Raw genomic sequence first — 16585 nt, forward strand, 5'->3', positions numbered from 1 at the left:
GAGCACCAGCTGTTCCAGAGGACTGTGTGATCATGCTCTCCATAGACGATGTAAGACCTTTAAACAGGTTAACATTCACAAGGCAGCAGGGCCAGACAGATTACCAGGACACGCAAGGCAGCTGGCACGTGTCTTTACTGACATTTTCAAACTCTCCCTGACTGAGCCTGTAATACCAACATATTTCAAGCAGACCACCTGTGCCCAAGAACCCCACGGTAACCTGTAGCACTCACATCTGTAGCCATGAAATGCGTTGAAAGGCTGGTCTTGGCTCACGTCATCCTCCCAGATACCCTGGACCCACTCCAATTCGCATACCGCACCAACAGATCCACAGATGACGCAATCTCTATTGCACTCCATACTGCCCTCTCCCACCTGGACAAGCTCATCACTAAGCTAAGGACCCTGAGAGTGAACACCTCCCTCTGCAACTGGATCCTAGACTTCCTGATGGGCCACCGCCAGGTGATGAGGGTAGGTAACAACACATCCTCCACGCTGACCCTCAACACGGGGTGTGTGCTTAGTCCCATCCTGTACTCCCTGTTAACCCACGACTCCAAGTTTGCTGACGACACGACAGTGGTAAGCCTGATCACCGACGACGATGAGACAACCTATAGGGAGTAGCTCAGAGACCTGGCAGTGTGGTGCCAGGTCAACAACCTTTCTCTCAAAGGAGCAGCTCTCAAAGGAGCTGATCGTGGACTACAGGAAACTGAGGGCCGTGTACGCCTCCCATTCGCATAGACAAGGCTGTAGGGGAGCGGGTCGAGAGCTTCAAGGTCCTCGGTGTCCACATCACTAAGGACCTAAGGAAGTGAAAAGATTTGCCATGGGTCCTCAGATCCTCAAAAAGTTCTACAGCTGCACCATTTGAGAGCATCTTGACTGGCTGCATCACCGCTTGGTATGGCAACTGCTTGGCATCCGACCATAAGGCGCTACAGAGGATAGTGCGTACGGCCAGTTCATCACTGGGGCCAAGCTCCTTGCCATCCAGGACCTCTATACCAGGCGGTGTCAGAGGAAGGCCCTAAAAATGGCCAAATACTCCAGCTACCAAAGTCATAGACTGTTCTCTCTGCTACCACACTGTAAGCGGTACCAGAACGCAAAGTCTGGGACCAAAAGGCTCCTGAACAGCTTCTACCCCCAAGCCACGCGACTTCTGAACAGTTAATCAAGTGGCTACCCGGTGTATTTGCATTGATCCTCTTTGTTTTGCACTGCCTCTCTTGCACTGGCTCTATGCATACTCACTGGACCCTACCGACACACTAACACATACTACACTGACACACCAACACACGCATACACATACACACACATAGACACACTTTCACCCTCTACATATACGCTGCTGCTACCTATTATTATCTATTTTGATTGCCTAGACACTTTAACCGTTACCTACATGTACATATTACCTCAATTTCCTCAACTACCTCATACTCCCTGAACATTAACTCAGTACCAGTACTCCTTGTATATAGCCTCGTTATTGTTATTTTATTGTGTTACTATTTCCTTTTTTCATTTATAAAATGTTTCTTCATTTTTAATAATGCATTGTTCTTAAAGGGCTCGTAGGTAAGCATTTCATGGTAAAGTCTACAGCTGTTGTATTTAGCACATGTGACAAATTAGATTTGATTTGATTTAATTTGCTGTGTTTTGAAAATGGACATATAAATAGCAAAAAAAATAGCAGAAAAGTCGGTAATTACAAATAAGTCCAAGCAATCATGAGGCAGATCAGATTAAGTTCAGTTAAACTTTAAAGAGAAAAATAAGTTCAAAACATTTAGCAATCAATAGCAAAAAATAAAACAAACGTACAATTTTTTTACACGCAAATTACTATGTTTTTAGAAGTACATTTGTGAGAGACGGAGCATATAATAACTACGTACAGATACATATTCCTTCATTGTTTTATACAGAAAATTGCAACCCAGTGCTGAGCACCAATACACCTCCAATACATATACGTAACTCTTAAGAAATATGGTTATGGACTCACACTTTACAATTGAGACACAAAATGAATAAGAAATCGACCACATATTATATGTAGCCTGTACTGTACTTCCATGTTATTTTTGACAAATGACTTTATGGAATATGTTGTACTGTTATGTCAATCATCTAATATGGTTTATTATAATCTTCTTTCTGCTATTGTGCAGATCTTCTGGTTTCTGGGAACATTTCCGGCATCTGTTAAATCATAATGCTGTAGACAGAGATGACGTCATCCGTTGAAGAATAATAAACTCAAAAAATGGAAGCAGAGCATTGCCAGGTAATCTTACTTAACCCCTATTTTATCACTCTCAGTTTGTCGCTCTGTCTATAGTCTCTTTGTCCATAGTCTGTGCTTTGCGTCCTTGATCTCTTTTCTCATCCTCCTCAGTCATTTGGGTCCCTGTTCACAGATGAAGTTGCCAAGTTCTAACCCCTCTTTTCTCTCATTTTCTTTGTGTGTTGTGCCCTTTAATCATCCCTCCTCCTCCTCCTCCTCCTCAGTTGTCCCTGGCCCCAGAGGAACTACAGCTGGGGTAGTCACTCTCCAGCGACATGTTACTCCCCAGCCCGCCTATCCTCCTGCGTAACAGGAAGTGTGTCCGTCTTTGCAGTAGCCTCTGCTGCTCCTGCTTCAGCTCCACGTAGGACCGGGAGAATGTATGGAAGATGGAGGTGACTGGGAACGCCATGAGAAGAATCCCGCTCAGGATACTGCTCAGAGCCACCACCTGACCCGGGATGCTCCTCGGAACCATGTCCCCGTAGCCGACTGTCGTCATGGTAATGACGGCCCACCAGTAGGTGGCGGGGATACTGCTGAACTCGTGGGTCGTAGCCATCTCGTTCTCAATGAGGTAGAGCAGCGGGGAGAAGAGGGCAATGGCCACGCAGAGGAAGAGGAGGAGTAATCCGAACTCCCGCGTGCAGCGCCGTGCAGTAAGCCCCAGAGTCTGCAGGCCCAATGAGTGGCGTGCCAGCCGCATCACGTACAGAATCCTCAGGGCACGGAGGATCCTGAGCACCAGACCCACCTTGTCCAGGTAACTGCTGCCCGAGCCCAGCTTCTTCTCCCCCTGGTAGCTGTCCACTACCAGGGTGATGTAGTAGGGCAGGATTGCCACCACGTCTATGAGGTTCAGAGGGCGTCTCAGGAAGGCAAGTTTGTCCCGGTCCTGGATGAAGCGCAGGGTGAACTCAAGGGAGAACCAGCCCACACACACCGTCTCCACTATGAAGATGTTGTAGCACATCTGGGAGCACTTGCCCTAAGAGGCACAGGAGACACTGGTTAGCACCTGTACATACATCTAATATTATGCATCTAGCATATACAACAGTGTTCTTCACCATTTGTCCTATAAAGCCACAGGGTGTGTAGGCTTTTGTTCTGAACTCATTTTGGACCTTTTGTTGTTACAAGGATGTAGTTAGACACTAGATGGAGCTATTATGCTGCCTAAAATCTAAGGGGTATTATTGTGGTATCCCAACTTGTATTCCTCAAATGTCAAATTGTAGACTGCAGGGCATCAAAAACAGACTCTATTTATAACAGACCATTTATTTTCTAGTCACAGCTTGTTGCCAATCTTTTCATGTTAAACTCCAAGATTGCACCTTCTCTGTTCTCTGCTCAGATGGTTCTGTTCAGAGTGAGGTGTTGTGAGTGTAGGTGTTGCTTTATTAAGCTACATAAAAGATGAGAATGCAATGTACTGAACCAAAAACCTGACAAAACTCCTGAATGTAGTTAGCACCAGAAAATCCTCTCCAAGCCCGATGGTTATGTATTATTTGGGAGGTTGTTTCTAATACATTGTTTTTGTGAAGATGTTTCAATTGATATACAATTGTTAACCAATTCAAAGCACATACAATATAATATAAAATGGCCTTTGAGTTGATTCTATTTCAGAAGAAAGGACGCAGTATTATTATGAAACACTCCCACACAGTCGGAAATGACTTATACCAGTGTATCATATCTACACAGAATGTAGAATAAGCTTTTTTTCAGACAGAACAGCTTTTAGAAAGCAACATACTCCTCTTCAATTAATTCTAACTGTGTAACAATATAATATATCAGGGATACAATTTTGGAATGCACTGCTCAGGTACAAGCCTTTGGAGCCCCATATAAAGTAATTCCCCTCTGGGTACAAAAATATGTTCCATAATGGTTACATACAGGTAACTGAGTCTAAAGACAAATTAATTGCTTTTGCTCAACCTGAAAGTACTCTCCTAGAACTCACAATGAAACCAGAGAAGTGTAGTGTGTGTGTGCGTGTGTGTGTATGTGTGTGACTCCAATTTTCAATTTATTTTCTTTTTATCTGGCTACTGAGGCCAGAAAAAGTTAATTACCGCAGTGATTGAAGTCAGCCATGATAATGAGCACCTAAATTAGATTAGAATGAGACTTTTCCAAATGTTTTCTTTGCAAATTAGAAGAGTGGTCTGATGCCCACACACATACTCAATGATTAATGTTACTTGCCAAATGCTCTTTGAGCTTTGATATAAAAAAAGTTATTTACAATTTCAAAGTGCAGGCTTTGTTATCAAGGGTCGGGGAATAGAATTCTGTGTTGATGTAATGGCTATGTTAGTAATTATGTAATACGTATGGTGTAATTATTATGTCCATATGTAATAACTATGTAATAACCATGGTGAGAGTGTATGTCCTGTTGCCCTGTGCTGATGCATCCTAGGCCTCATGATGTCCACCTACCTGCTCCTCCTCCTCTCTCATGGCAGGCATGGTGCTGATGGACAGGTTGACAGCCGTGATGGTGACAAACAGCACCGACAAACAGGCAAAGATCTTCCCTGGCAGGCCTGAGTGAGGCCTCTCCACCATGTCTCTCAATTTGTTCATATAATGTCCCATCCGGGTCTCCGTAGCCCGGGTGGCGCTGCCCCTTCGGTGCCCGCTTTCGGTGTCCATCATCAGCTCCTCCTCCTCGTCCTCCTGGGCTGCCCGCTCCAGCTCGTCACACTCCTCCACCCGCTGGATGAGGCGGCGACGGCAGCACCACTCTAGGTTCTCCTCAGGGACCCCCCAGTAGAGCAGCTCCTCCCTGAAGGAGAGGGCACACATCTCCCTGAGGGATCGCAGCTTCCCGGCCCGCAGGAAGGTCAGGATGGTGCGGAAGGCGCAGGGCGAACGATCGAAGAAGTACTCGTTGCTGGCAATGTCGTAATCGTCGCAGACGCACATGATCTCGTCAAAGCTGCTGCAGAGGCGCAGCTGGCCAAGTCGGGACAGGGGGAAATCCTCCAAGGTGGTCCAGGGTAATTGATAACGCAGCCCGCCGACGTTGATAATGGCATGGAGTTTACGGGCAGCGGAGAGCGGGGTGGAGTTGGTGAGGAGGTGGTCTGGGTTCTCAGGCAGGAGTTGGGCCCGTTTGTAGAAGGCCCCCTTGAGGGCCTCTTGCTCTGACAGGGGTGGGGGTTGAGGGAGGAGGAGGGAGGCATCGGAGGCACAGCTCAGAGCGCTGTAGTCATAGTCTGAGCCGTCGCCTCCCAGCAGAGTCATCTTTACCTATACAGGCACAAAACCTCCATGTGCACTCCCACCGCAGCTCACATTCCTGTGGTCAACCTCTCACGGACACACCTTTACCTTCTGGTGGGAAAGGACAAACACAAAAAATCTCATATGAAAAGTGTACAAGTACTATACACTCTTAAAAATACTCTTAAAGGGTTGTTAGAACCTTGATAGAACCTATGGTTCTTGAGGGAAATATGGCCTTTTAGAATGTAAACATTTCTTGACCCTTGCATTAAAGGGATCGTTCACACAAATTACAAAATTACATTTGTTTCCTTACCATGTAACCAGTTTATGGACAAGGTATGACAATAATCCATGCTTTGGTTTAGTTTACCTGGCACTGTTTCCAAATGATAAAGTTTTAGCGTTTGTGGCACAAATCCCATTCTAGTCATGGAACTGACATTAGCATTTTTCGAGCATCATGTCCAAATTATTCAAAATAATCTAAAATGGATTGTAAAGCTCAACAAAGTCACTTAAAGATCATTTGAATATGATGCACGAAAAATGCTAACATCGGTCCTATGACTTGAATTGGATTTGATCGATTGGAAACCATGCCAGCCACTGCCAGGTAAACTAAACCAAAGCATGGATTGCTGTCATACATTGTCAACATACTGCTTACATGGTAAGGAAACCAATATGTAATTTTGTTATTTGGGTGAACTATCCCTTTAAGAGTATAAGCCACCAACATACTTTAGGCATAGTTAGCCTCTTTCGTCAGTGGCACGGGGCCCCAAATGCAGTAGTCCGGCCCTGTCTTTTGTATTTGCTTGTAGCTTAATGTCATACAGTACATCAAACCTAAGGACATTTTCTCCACGTCCTCCTCTACCCCTCCCCCCACAAGTTATCGTGCCACTTTTTCTGAGATAATATCACCTGATGTTGAACCTCAACCTCTGTCTGAAGAACACGTGCCTGGGATGCCGGAATTAAAACTTTAGGTGAGTTACTTTTTCCTAACATTACTTCTTTGCATTTAACTGAATGAGACCTACATTATATTTGGTAGTGTATCTTCCTAGTTAGCTACATTTATATTGTTTCTTCTTTGAGTTGACTCGTAGCATATCAAATTGTAGCTGGCTGGGAAGCTAACTGCTCATTCCTGTCTATGCAACTCGGTGAACATTTCTCTATGTAGGCAGAACCAGCGCCACACCTGTTGTTTTTTTTCTTGCCTATTTTGCATGTTATTTTGGCATTAATACGTGTCACATATCAGTTTGAACACATATATTTAAATTAATAAATCCACATACAAATATGGTATTTTTTTTGCTTTCTTGAGTAAGGCAGCTCCAAAATGCAGGTGTTTCAGTCTATCTCAGTGCTTTCTGTGGTGGTGGGGCAGCCAGCGGAAAATACGGACCGTAGGGGTTGGTAATGTTCTCTAGTTGCTCAGTGTTTTGTCACTCATAAGGACACTACGTCGCCACAAAATCTATCACTAGCCTGGTATTAAGGGGAGTAGGTGTGTGGTCCAAGTCTGGGTTTAAGGGTCTATTTTCCAGGCTTAGAAAGATCAACATTCAACATGATTTGCCAGAAAAGGTTGAATACATTGGCCATGCTGTCAATCCAGCATGACTTCTGCCGTGTTCAAAACACCTGGAAACTCAGAACTGGGAAAGACTTCAGTGAGTTCAAGACAACTGGGAACTCTGAAAATAACGAGCTCCGACTGAGAAAATACGTTTTGAACGGTCATCCAACTCGGGAACTCGGGCCTCTTTCTAGAGCTCCGACCTGAAGATCACTGACGTCTTGATTCAACCTTGTTCCCAGTTGTCATGAAAGCACCATAATTCCAGAGAATGCCATAATTTGATGACAAAGTTTGATGAAAAAATTTGCCCACAAAAGACTGTCGCACCACTTTCCTATTCAAGTAAGCACAGCACAAGAAGGTGAGTCCAAAAATGTATTGTATGCTACTGCATAAGGGATGTAATATGCCTGGGAGATATGTATACTGTAGCTAAGTAATCCTAAATGTATGTTGTGTAGTAAGGTATTAGTAGCCTATGTGCCTCACCCTAATAATTTGGTCCCTTTCCCCCTCATGACTAAGCCTACTGTTCTGACTTGGTGGTCCACATGTAGCCTATGTTTTAGAGAAATGTCATCATCTAATAATGTAAGAGGTTTCATTGTCTGCTTATATGGCCCCTTTATTTATCCTACGGTTCTGACTTGCTGTAAAACAACACATTTCACTGCACCTATGTGACAATAAAACATTTAAGTTTTAGGAATATATATTGAACTTTCAACATTAATTTTCGATGGTATTGTAAAGGTAAAAATTGCTGAATGAGTCCAAAAACCGCAATAATTTATTTATTTTCATGGCAGTTCATTCAGCCTCATTCACTGCCTTTAAAAAAAACATAGCTGATATGGCTAACTTGCTTAAACAAAATGTGGATTCTACTGACAATTGAGATGTACAAACTATGGCATAATGGGGCGACGAGCAGATAAGAGGCAATCCGTAATTTTGATTAAGATATTAATGAGCGAGCTAGGACGGACATAGTCAATATAACTATTTGTTCAGCCCTTTGAAATGTACAGCGACTGAATTAAGAACATGGGCTGTTCTTACAGTATTTTCCCTGAACACCAAGTCAGAACTGTAGTATAAATAAGGGTGCATATAAGCAGACAATGAAAGCTCTTACAATACTCAATGATTATATTTCTCTATAACAGGCTATAGACTACAGTACATGTGCACCATCAAGTCAGAACAGTAGGCTAAGTTATGAGGGAGGAAAGGGACCAAATGTTTAGGGTGAGGCACATGGGCTACTAACAGCTTACTACACAACATATCCTTAGTATATATTACATAATTTATGCAGCAGCATACAATCAATTTTTTGACTCACGTTGTTGTGCTCTGCTCACTTGAACAGGAAGTGGCACAGTGGTCCTTCTTGTGGGCTCTATAAAGAGACCTGAAATCCCGACTTCGAATTCAGAGTTGGATGACCATTCAAAATTCTTTTCCGTATTTTAACAATCGGAGCTAGTTTGATCCGAGCTCCCAGTTGTCTTGAATTCACTGAAGTCTGAGATTTCCCAGGTCCGAGTTTCCAGTTGTTTTAAACGCAACAGAAGTCATGCTGGATTGGCAGCATGGCCAATGTATTCAAACTTTTGTGGCCCATGGCGTTACCCCCTTTTTCGTGATATCCAATTGGTAATTACGATGTTGTCTCACCCCCACGGACTCAGCAAAGGTCGAGAGCCAAGCCGCACTGCTTCTTGACACACTGCTCACTTAATCTGGAAGCCAGCAGCACCAATTGGTCGGAGGAAACACTGTCGGGCTGATGACCGAAGTCCGCTTGCAGGCGCCCGGCCCGCCACAAGGAGTCGCTAGAGCACGATGAGACAAGGACATCCCGGCCAGCGAAACCTTCCCCTAACCCGGACGACGCCAAGTGTGCACCGCCTCATTGGTCTCCCAGTCACAGCCGGCTGTGACACAGCCTGGGATCGAACCCGGGGCTGCAGTGGCGCCTTAGCACTCATTGTTGAATTTGCGATTTCCAACTTGTTATGTAATGTTTATGACCGATGAGTACTGATACATTTTATCTATAATTTCTCTTCATATGACAAGGATTGAAAAGTATTTGCCAGTAGATTGCAGACTTGATGCAGGATGATAACTGCTTGTCTAGCTTGCTAACTAAGATTTTGAAAGTATGATGTTGACATGATCTATCCAATTAAAGCTACGGTAGATATAACGTGATTTGATGTAATTTTATCTCTGGCCAATGACCTTGTAAATCTAATGTAAATCTATGGCAGCACCCAAGGGGCTGGAATTTTCAAGCTCTACCTGTAGATATTGCGGTGACATAGTGTCCCAATGAGTGACAGAATACTGAGACAATCTCGGCGAACATTACCAACCCCTATACTCTGTACTTTCCGCTGGCTGCCCCACCACAGAAAGCACTGAGCTAGGCTGAAACACCTGCATTTTGGAGCTGCCTTACTCAAGAAAGCAAAAAAGAGACCATGTTTGTATGCAGCTATATTAACTCAATTATTCATTTTTGTACATTGTTTGCAAACTGATATGTGGCATGTATTAATACCAAAATAACATGCAAAAATATATATACAGTTTGGACACACCTACTTATTCTGAAGCTGGTAACTCTAATGAACTTGTCCTCTGCAGCAGAGGTAACTCTGAGTCTTCCTTTCCTGTGGTGGTCCTCGTGAGAGCCAGTTGCATCATAGCGCTTGATGGTTTTTGCGACGGTTTTTGCAACTTTCAAACTTATTGATTGACTGACCTTTATGTCTTAAAGTAATGAGGGACTTGTTTCTCTTTGCTTATTTGAGCTGTTATTGCTATAAGGTATAATGTGAATGAGGTGAAAGGTGAATGCACCAATTTGTAAGTCGCTCTGGATAAGAGCGTCTGCTAAATGACTTAAATGTTAATGTAAATGTATAATATGGACTTGGTCTTTTACCAAATAGGGCTATCTTCTGTATACCACCCCTACCATGTCACTACACAACTGATTGGAGGAAAGAAATTTTGCAAATTAACAAGGCACACCTGTTAATTGAAATGCATTCCAGGTGACTACCTCATGAAGCTGTTTTAGAGAATGCCAAGAGTGTGCAAAGCTGTCATCAATGCGAAGGGTGGCTACTTTGAAGAATCTCAAATCTAAAAACTATTTAAATTTGTTTAACACTTTTTTGGTTCGTTATGTGTTATTTCATAGTTTTGATGTCTTCACTGTTATTCTATAATGTAGAAAATAGTAAAAATATAGAAAAACCCTGGAATGAGAAGCTGTGTCCAAACTTTTGACTGGTACTGTATGTATTTTTTATTTACATTTTTTAGCTAAACAGGTAGTGCTCAAAACAGGTGGGTCTGCCCTGAATGACAGGTCGCCACTGCACCAATCTGAGGTAAAAAGTTGGGTAATATACATTAATTAGATATGGAAAAATGATTTCATTTTATAGTTTAGCATGATGGTGAATGAAGCAATCTCGCAGATTTTTTCAGTAATGAAATATATTTCTCACTAGTTACATTTTTTAAATCAAATCAAATGTTATTTGTCACATGCGCCGAATACAACAGGTGCAGAGCTTACAGTGAAACGCTTACTTACAAGCCCTTAACCAACAACACAGATTTAAGAAAAACAAGTGTTAAGAAAGTATTTACGAAATAAACTGAAGTAAACAATAAATAAATAAAAATGAAAAAAAGAGGAAAATGGAAAAATACAAATAATTAAAGAACAACAATAAAATAAAAGTAGCGAGGCTATATACAGGGGCTACCGGTACAGAGTCAATGTGCCGGAGCACAGGTTAGTCGAGGTAATTGAAGTAATATGTACATGTAGGTAGAGGTAAAGTGACTATGCATAGATAATAAACAGAGAGTAGCAGCAGTGTAAAAAGGGGGGTTAGCCATTTGGTTTGCTGTTCAGGAGTCGCATGGCTTGGGGGTAGAAGCTGTTATAAGCCTTTTGGACCTGGACTTTGTGCTTTGTACTGCTTGCCGTGTGGTAGCAGAGAGAACAGGCTATGACTAGGGTGGCTGGAATCTTTGGCAATTTTTAGGGCCTTCCTCTGACACCGCCAGTTATAGAGGTCCTGGATGGCAGGACGCTTGGCCCCAGTGGTGTACTGGGCAGTACGCACTACCCTCTGCAGTGCCTTGTGGTCGGAGGCCGAGCAGTTGCCATACCAGGCGGTGATACAACCAGTCAGGATGCTCTCGATAGTGCAACTGTAGAACTTTCTGAGGATCTGAGGAACCATGCCAAATCTTTTCAGGCTCCATAGGGGGAATAGGTGTTGTCGTGCCCTCTTCCTGACTGTTTTGGTGTGTTTAGACCATAACAGTTCGTTGGTGATGTAGAGACCAAGCAACTTGAAGCTCTCAACCTACTCCACTACAGCCACGTCGATGAGATTGGGGGCGTGCTCGGCCCTCCTTTTCCCGTAGTTCACGATTATCTCCTTTGTCTTGCTCATTTTGAGGGAGAGGCTGTTATCCTGGCATCACACTGCCAAGTCTCTGACCTCCTCCCTATAAGCTGTCTCAACGTTGTCGGTGATCAGACCTACCACTGTTGTGTCATTGGCAAACTTACTGATGGTGTTGGAGTCATTCTTGACCATGCAGTCATGGGTGAACAGAGAGTACAGGAGGGGACTGAGCATGCACCCCTGAGGGGCCCCGTGTTGAGGGTCAGCGTGGCAGATGTGTTGTTACCTACCCTTACCACCTAGGAGTCGCCCTTCAGGAAGTCCAGGATCCAGTTGCAGAAGGAGGTGTTTAGTCCCAGGGTCCTTAGCTTAGTGATGAGCTTTGGGGGCACTATGGTGTTGAACGCTGAGCTGTAGTCAATGAATAGCATTCTCACATAGGTGTTCCTTTTTGTCCAGGTGGGAAAGAGCAGTGTGGGGTGCAATAGAGATTGCGTCATCCATGGATCTGTTGGGGCAGTATGCAAATTGGAGTGGGTCTAGGGTTTCTCGGATAATGGTGTTGATGTGAGCCACGACCAGCCTTTCAAAGCACTTCATGACTACAGAAGTGAGTGCTATGGGTCAGAAGTCGTTTAGGCAGGTTAAATTAGTGTTCTTGGTCACAGGGACTGTGGTGGTCTGCTTTAAACATGTTGGTATTACAGACTCGGTCAGAAACAGGTTAAAAATGTCAGTGAAGACACTTGCCAGTTGGTCAGCGCATGCTCGGAGTACATGTCCTGGTAATTCATCTGGCCCTGCAGTCTTGTGAATGTTGACCTGTTTAAAGGTCTTACTCACATCGTCTATGGAGAGCGTGATCACACAGTTGTCCGGAACAGCTGGTGCTCTCATGCGTGCTTCAGTGTTGCTTGACTGGAAGTCTGCATAGAAGTAATTTAGCTCATTTGATAGGGTCGTGTCACTGGGCAGCTCGCGGCTGTGCTTCCCTTTGTAGTCGTAATAGTTTGCAAGCCCTGCCACATCCAACGAGTGTCAGAGCCGGTGTAGTAGGATTCAATCTTAGCCCTGTATTGACGCTTTGCCTGTTTGATGGTTCATCGGTGGGCATAGCAGGATTTCTTATAAGCTCCTTCAAAAGCGGCAGCTCTACCCTTTAGCTCAGTGCGGATGTTGCCTGTAATCCATGGCTTCTGGTTGGGGTATGTACGTACTTTCACTATGTGGACCATGTCATCGATGCACACATTTTTGAAGCCAATGACTGATGTGGTGTACTCCTCAATGGCATCGGAAGAATCCCAGAACATATTCCAGTCTGTGCTAGCAAAACAGTCCTGTAGCTTAGCATTGCATCATCTGACCATTTCCATCTTGAGCGAGTCACTGGTACTTCCTGCTTTAGTTTTTGCTTATAAGCAGGAATCAGGAGCATATAGTTATGTTCAGATTTGCCAAATGGAGGGCAAGGGGGAGCTTTGTATGTATCTATGTGTCTGGAGTAAAGGTGGTCTAGAGTTTTTTTCCCACTGGTTGCACATGTAACATGCTGGTAGAAATGAGGTCAAGCAGATTTAAGTTTCCCTGAATTAAAGTCCCCGGCCACAAGGAGTGCCGCCTCTGGATGAGCATTTTCTTGTTTGCTTATGGCCTTATACAGCTCCTTGAGTGCAGTCTTAGTGCCATCATCGGTTTTTGGTTTTAAATAGACAGCTACGAACAATATAGATGAAAACTGTCTTTTTTTTTGTAAACAAATGTATATATATTTTTTTTTTTTTCTTTTAGGGGCTAGATCAGCTGTAATACTGAAAACTCGTAGTGTGGTCTAGTGTGGTCTACAGCTTATCATGAGATACTCAGGCAATGACTCAGTCAAGCAAAACCTAATATTCAGATTCTTACAAGGCACCCCGACCTATGACCCATATATATCTCCGTCTCTTCGTTATGCTAATGACGAGGATTTGGGCCGCGTCCAGTGTCTGAAGTAAATCCTTTGCTTCAGACACATTAAAGAAAAAAATCTTCGGCCAATACAAGGTGAGTAATCGCTGTTCTGATATCCAGAAGCTCTTTTCGGTCATTAGAGACGGTGGCAGAAACATTATGTACAAAATAAGTTACAAATAAGCAAAAGAACACACACAATGCTCCTAAGCACAATTGAAGCACTATTTAACCAGCCGCTCTGGACTAGAGTGTCCATAGGGTCTGTGTAGCAGGCTGAATGTTTTACGTCCCTACTCTTCGCCAGTGCTTTTATATAGCTGGCTACCATTGTCATTCACAATAGCTTGGTTAGTGATTGCTAACTAGCTAAAGTTATATGGACTTGTCACGCCCTGACCATAGAGAGCTTTTTATTCTCTATGTTGGTTGGGTCGGGGTGTGACTAGGGTGGGTCATCTAGGTGTTTTGTGTGTCTATGTTGGCCTGTTATGGTTCCCAATCAGAGGCAGCTGTTTATCGTTGTCTCTGATTGGGGATCATATTTAGGCAGCCATTTTCCCCTTTGTGTTTTGTGGGATCTTGTCTATGGATAGTTGCATGTCAGCACTATTATTAGCTTCACGTTTCGTTTTGGTAGTTTGTTGTTTTTTGTTCAGTGTTCATTGATTAAAGGAAAATTTACGCCTACCACGCTGCACCTTGGTCCATTCCTTATGACGAACGTGACAGGATTAGACAAACGGGGCTATTTATTGGGGGAAAATTGTACTTGCTAGTTAGGATTTCTAATTGACTTTCTATATGTATCCTGCAATTTAACTTATAAGTTAATTCAAAAAAGTGATGAGTTAATTTCATAGCTGTAATATATTTTTGTGTCTTTTAAAAGGATTATTTTACAATCATGTAAGGGATAATCAATGAGGAGCTATGCGTTCTAAGGAAAATAAAGTATGTCATGGAAGTTGTTAGTCACAATGCATAGCCTAATCGGAGTGGCACCAACCTTCCACGGAGTTGCATTATTTTCCAGAGAACGCATAGAACCCTGAGTTGATTATCCCGCTTATACCACGGCTATAATTTAACACATTTGACACTAGAAATGTGTTAATTTCCCGGTAAAAATGAGTTCACCATCCACTACAGTAGCTAGAAAATGTATCAGATAGCTACAGCCTTGGTAATCAAACAGACTTGCTAGCTTAGCGAACAAAACCATCAGTCCTCCTACAGTAGTTTGCTATTATGAAAATCAAATTCAACAATGCCAATAATGTTTTAAATTCTACTTTCAAAAGCAGCTTAACATAGAACATGTAAAAATGAACTTCATAGCCTTTGAATATTGCTGGGCATTATAGGGAAATCATGCATGCTCTAGAATGCCCTTCAAGCCAATCAGAAACAAGATTTCAAAAATCCCACGGTATAAGTGGCCATAATGTACGTCACTTTACCACAACATACATGGCACCAAATGTACAGGGTGTTGTGACAATTATGGGAAACATCAAACACCACAAACATGAATAAATCATTGATTTAGCCGACTGTCTTTTCTCATTATGCCCCTAATGGAGAGATTATTGTCACAGCAGAGCAAAAGCCTCAACAACAAAAAAAACTATTGCATTTAGTGGTTGATTTAGGATGTTTGAAACAGTTACTGATTGTGGCTGATTTCCCCTTAATGCACATAAAAGCTTTGTCTAATCAACATATAAAATGTCTTGGGATTTGCGCATCAAAAATTCTGACTCAGGATTTTAGGCAACGACATGGTTTCACTGTGATGTTGATGCTTGATTGACAAAAGCTGAAATGATCATGGCTTCTGATTATGTAGGGGGTGTCATTGTGAAATATGTCAATGTGAATAATTGCTGTTACGTGTCACCACACACACACTGTGTTCAATTCAGCCTGAGGGGAACCATGTATCATGTAGTGGAGTCATGTAGCCATGATAAACATTGGGTTGGAATGAAAAAATTACTTGTAACCAAAACACAAGTGAAAACTCATTCAGAGCCAAAGGTGAGGTGGTTCTGTTGTGATGGGAATCAAGATCTTCTAGAAAACTGCTTCTATTTCAGGAGCTTTGCATAACAACACTTATAGACAATAGACACACTAACACACACAGATACACAAACGCAGTTTAGCAATATGACATCATCATACACAGCGGGGTGACTTCCTGCTTACAAAAAAGGATTTCTAATCCGCCAAGACTGTTACTATTGGCTCTTCCTAATATGGACATTCCTGCCACATTGGTTCTGACTGAATTGTTGTTCCTGATGGCTGGCCTTTAAGCTGTCGAGGCAGCAGAACAGAGAAAACCCCAACCCCGTTACCCTCTGCCCCCGGGTTGGTCACAGCAAACGGATCATTACAATAGAATGGTGCAGCACTACACCCACACTGTTGACCCCTGTTACATGAAGATGCAGTTTACACATCTTTAAACAAGATTACTTGTCTAGATGAATTGATAATAACTTAGCCATGTTCTGACAGCAAATATATGCTATCCGTTGTGTAACAGTTGCTCAAACTGAGAACAATATGTTGCTTTTTGTTTTTCTGAAGTTGTTTTTATTTTTCCAGACTATATGTTAGCAAGAGCATTTAGGGCTGGATTGATTGCATGTGGTATCTAAGGCGAAAACTATGTATGTACTGAACACTTTTTAACAGTACAATCACCTCTGCTTTATACAGCTGCACTCTCTACAACTAAACTCAGCAAAAAAAAGGAAACGTCCTCTCACTGTCAACTGCGTTTATTTTCAGCAAACTTAACATGTGTGAATATTTGTATGAACATAACAAGATTCAACAACTGAGACATAAACTGAACAAGTTCCACAGACATTTAAGCACCAGCTGTCAGAGCAGCTCACAGATCACTGCACCTGTACATAGCTCACCTGTAAATAACCCATCCAATCTACCTCATCCCCATACTGTATTTATTTATTTATCTTGCTCCTT

At 42.9% G+C, this 16585-nt stretch overlaps 1 protein-coding gene across 1 annotated transcript in view; it reads right to left on the minus strand.

Annotated features, from left to right (window-relative positions):
* Positions 1-1652: 1652 nt before the first annotated feature.
* Positions 1653-16585, minus strand: part of LOC129829762 (potassium voltage-gated channel subfamily G member 1-like) — a 33592-nt gene continuing 18659 nt past the window's right edge. The window contains exons 2-3 of the mRNA XM_055891661.1: positions 4778-5677; positions 1653-3302 (exon numbers count right to left, since the gene is read on the minus strand). Of these exons, the coding sequence (XP_055747636.1) occupies positions 2535-3302; positions 4778-5587 (1578 nt within the window). The 5' untranslated portion in view covers positions 5588-5677 and the 3' untranslated portion in view covers positions 1653-2534. The remainder of the gene's footprint in view (positions 3303-4777; positions 5678-16585) is intronic.

This window comes from Salvelinus fontinalis, chromosome 31, assembly GCF_029448725.1.
Source record: "Salvelinus fontinalis isolate EN_2023a chromosome 31, ASM2944872v1, whole genome shotgun sequence".
Lineage (NCBI taxonomy): Eukaryota > Metazoa > Chordata > Actinopteri > Salmoniformes > Salmonidae > Salvelinus > Salvelinus fontinalis.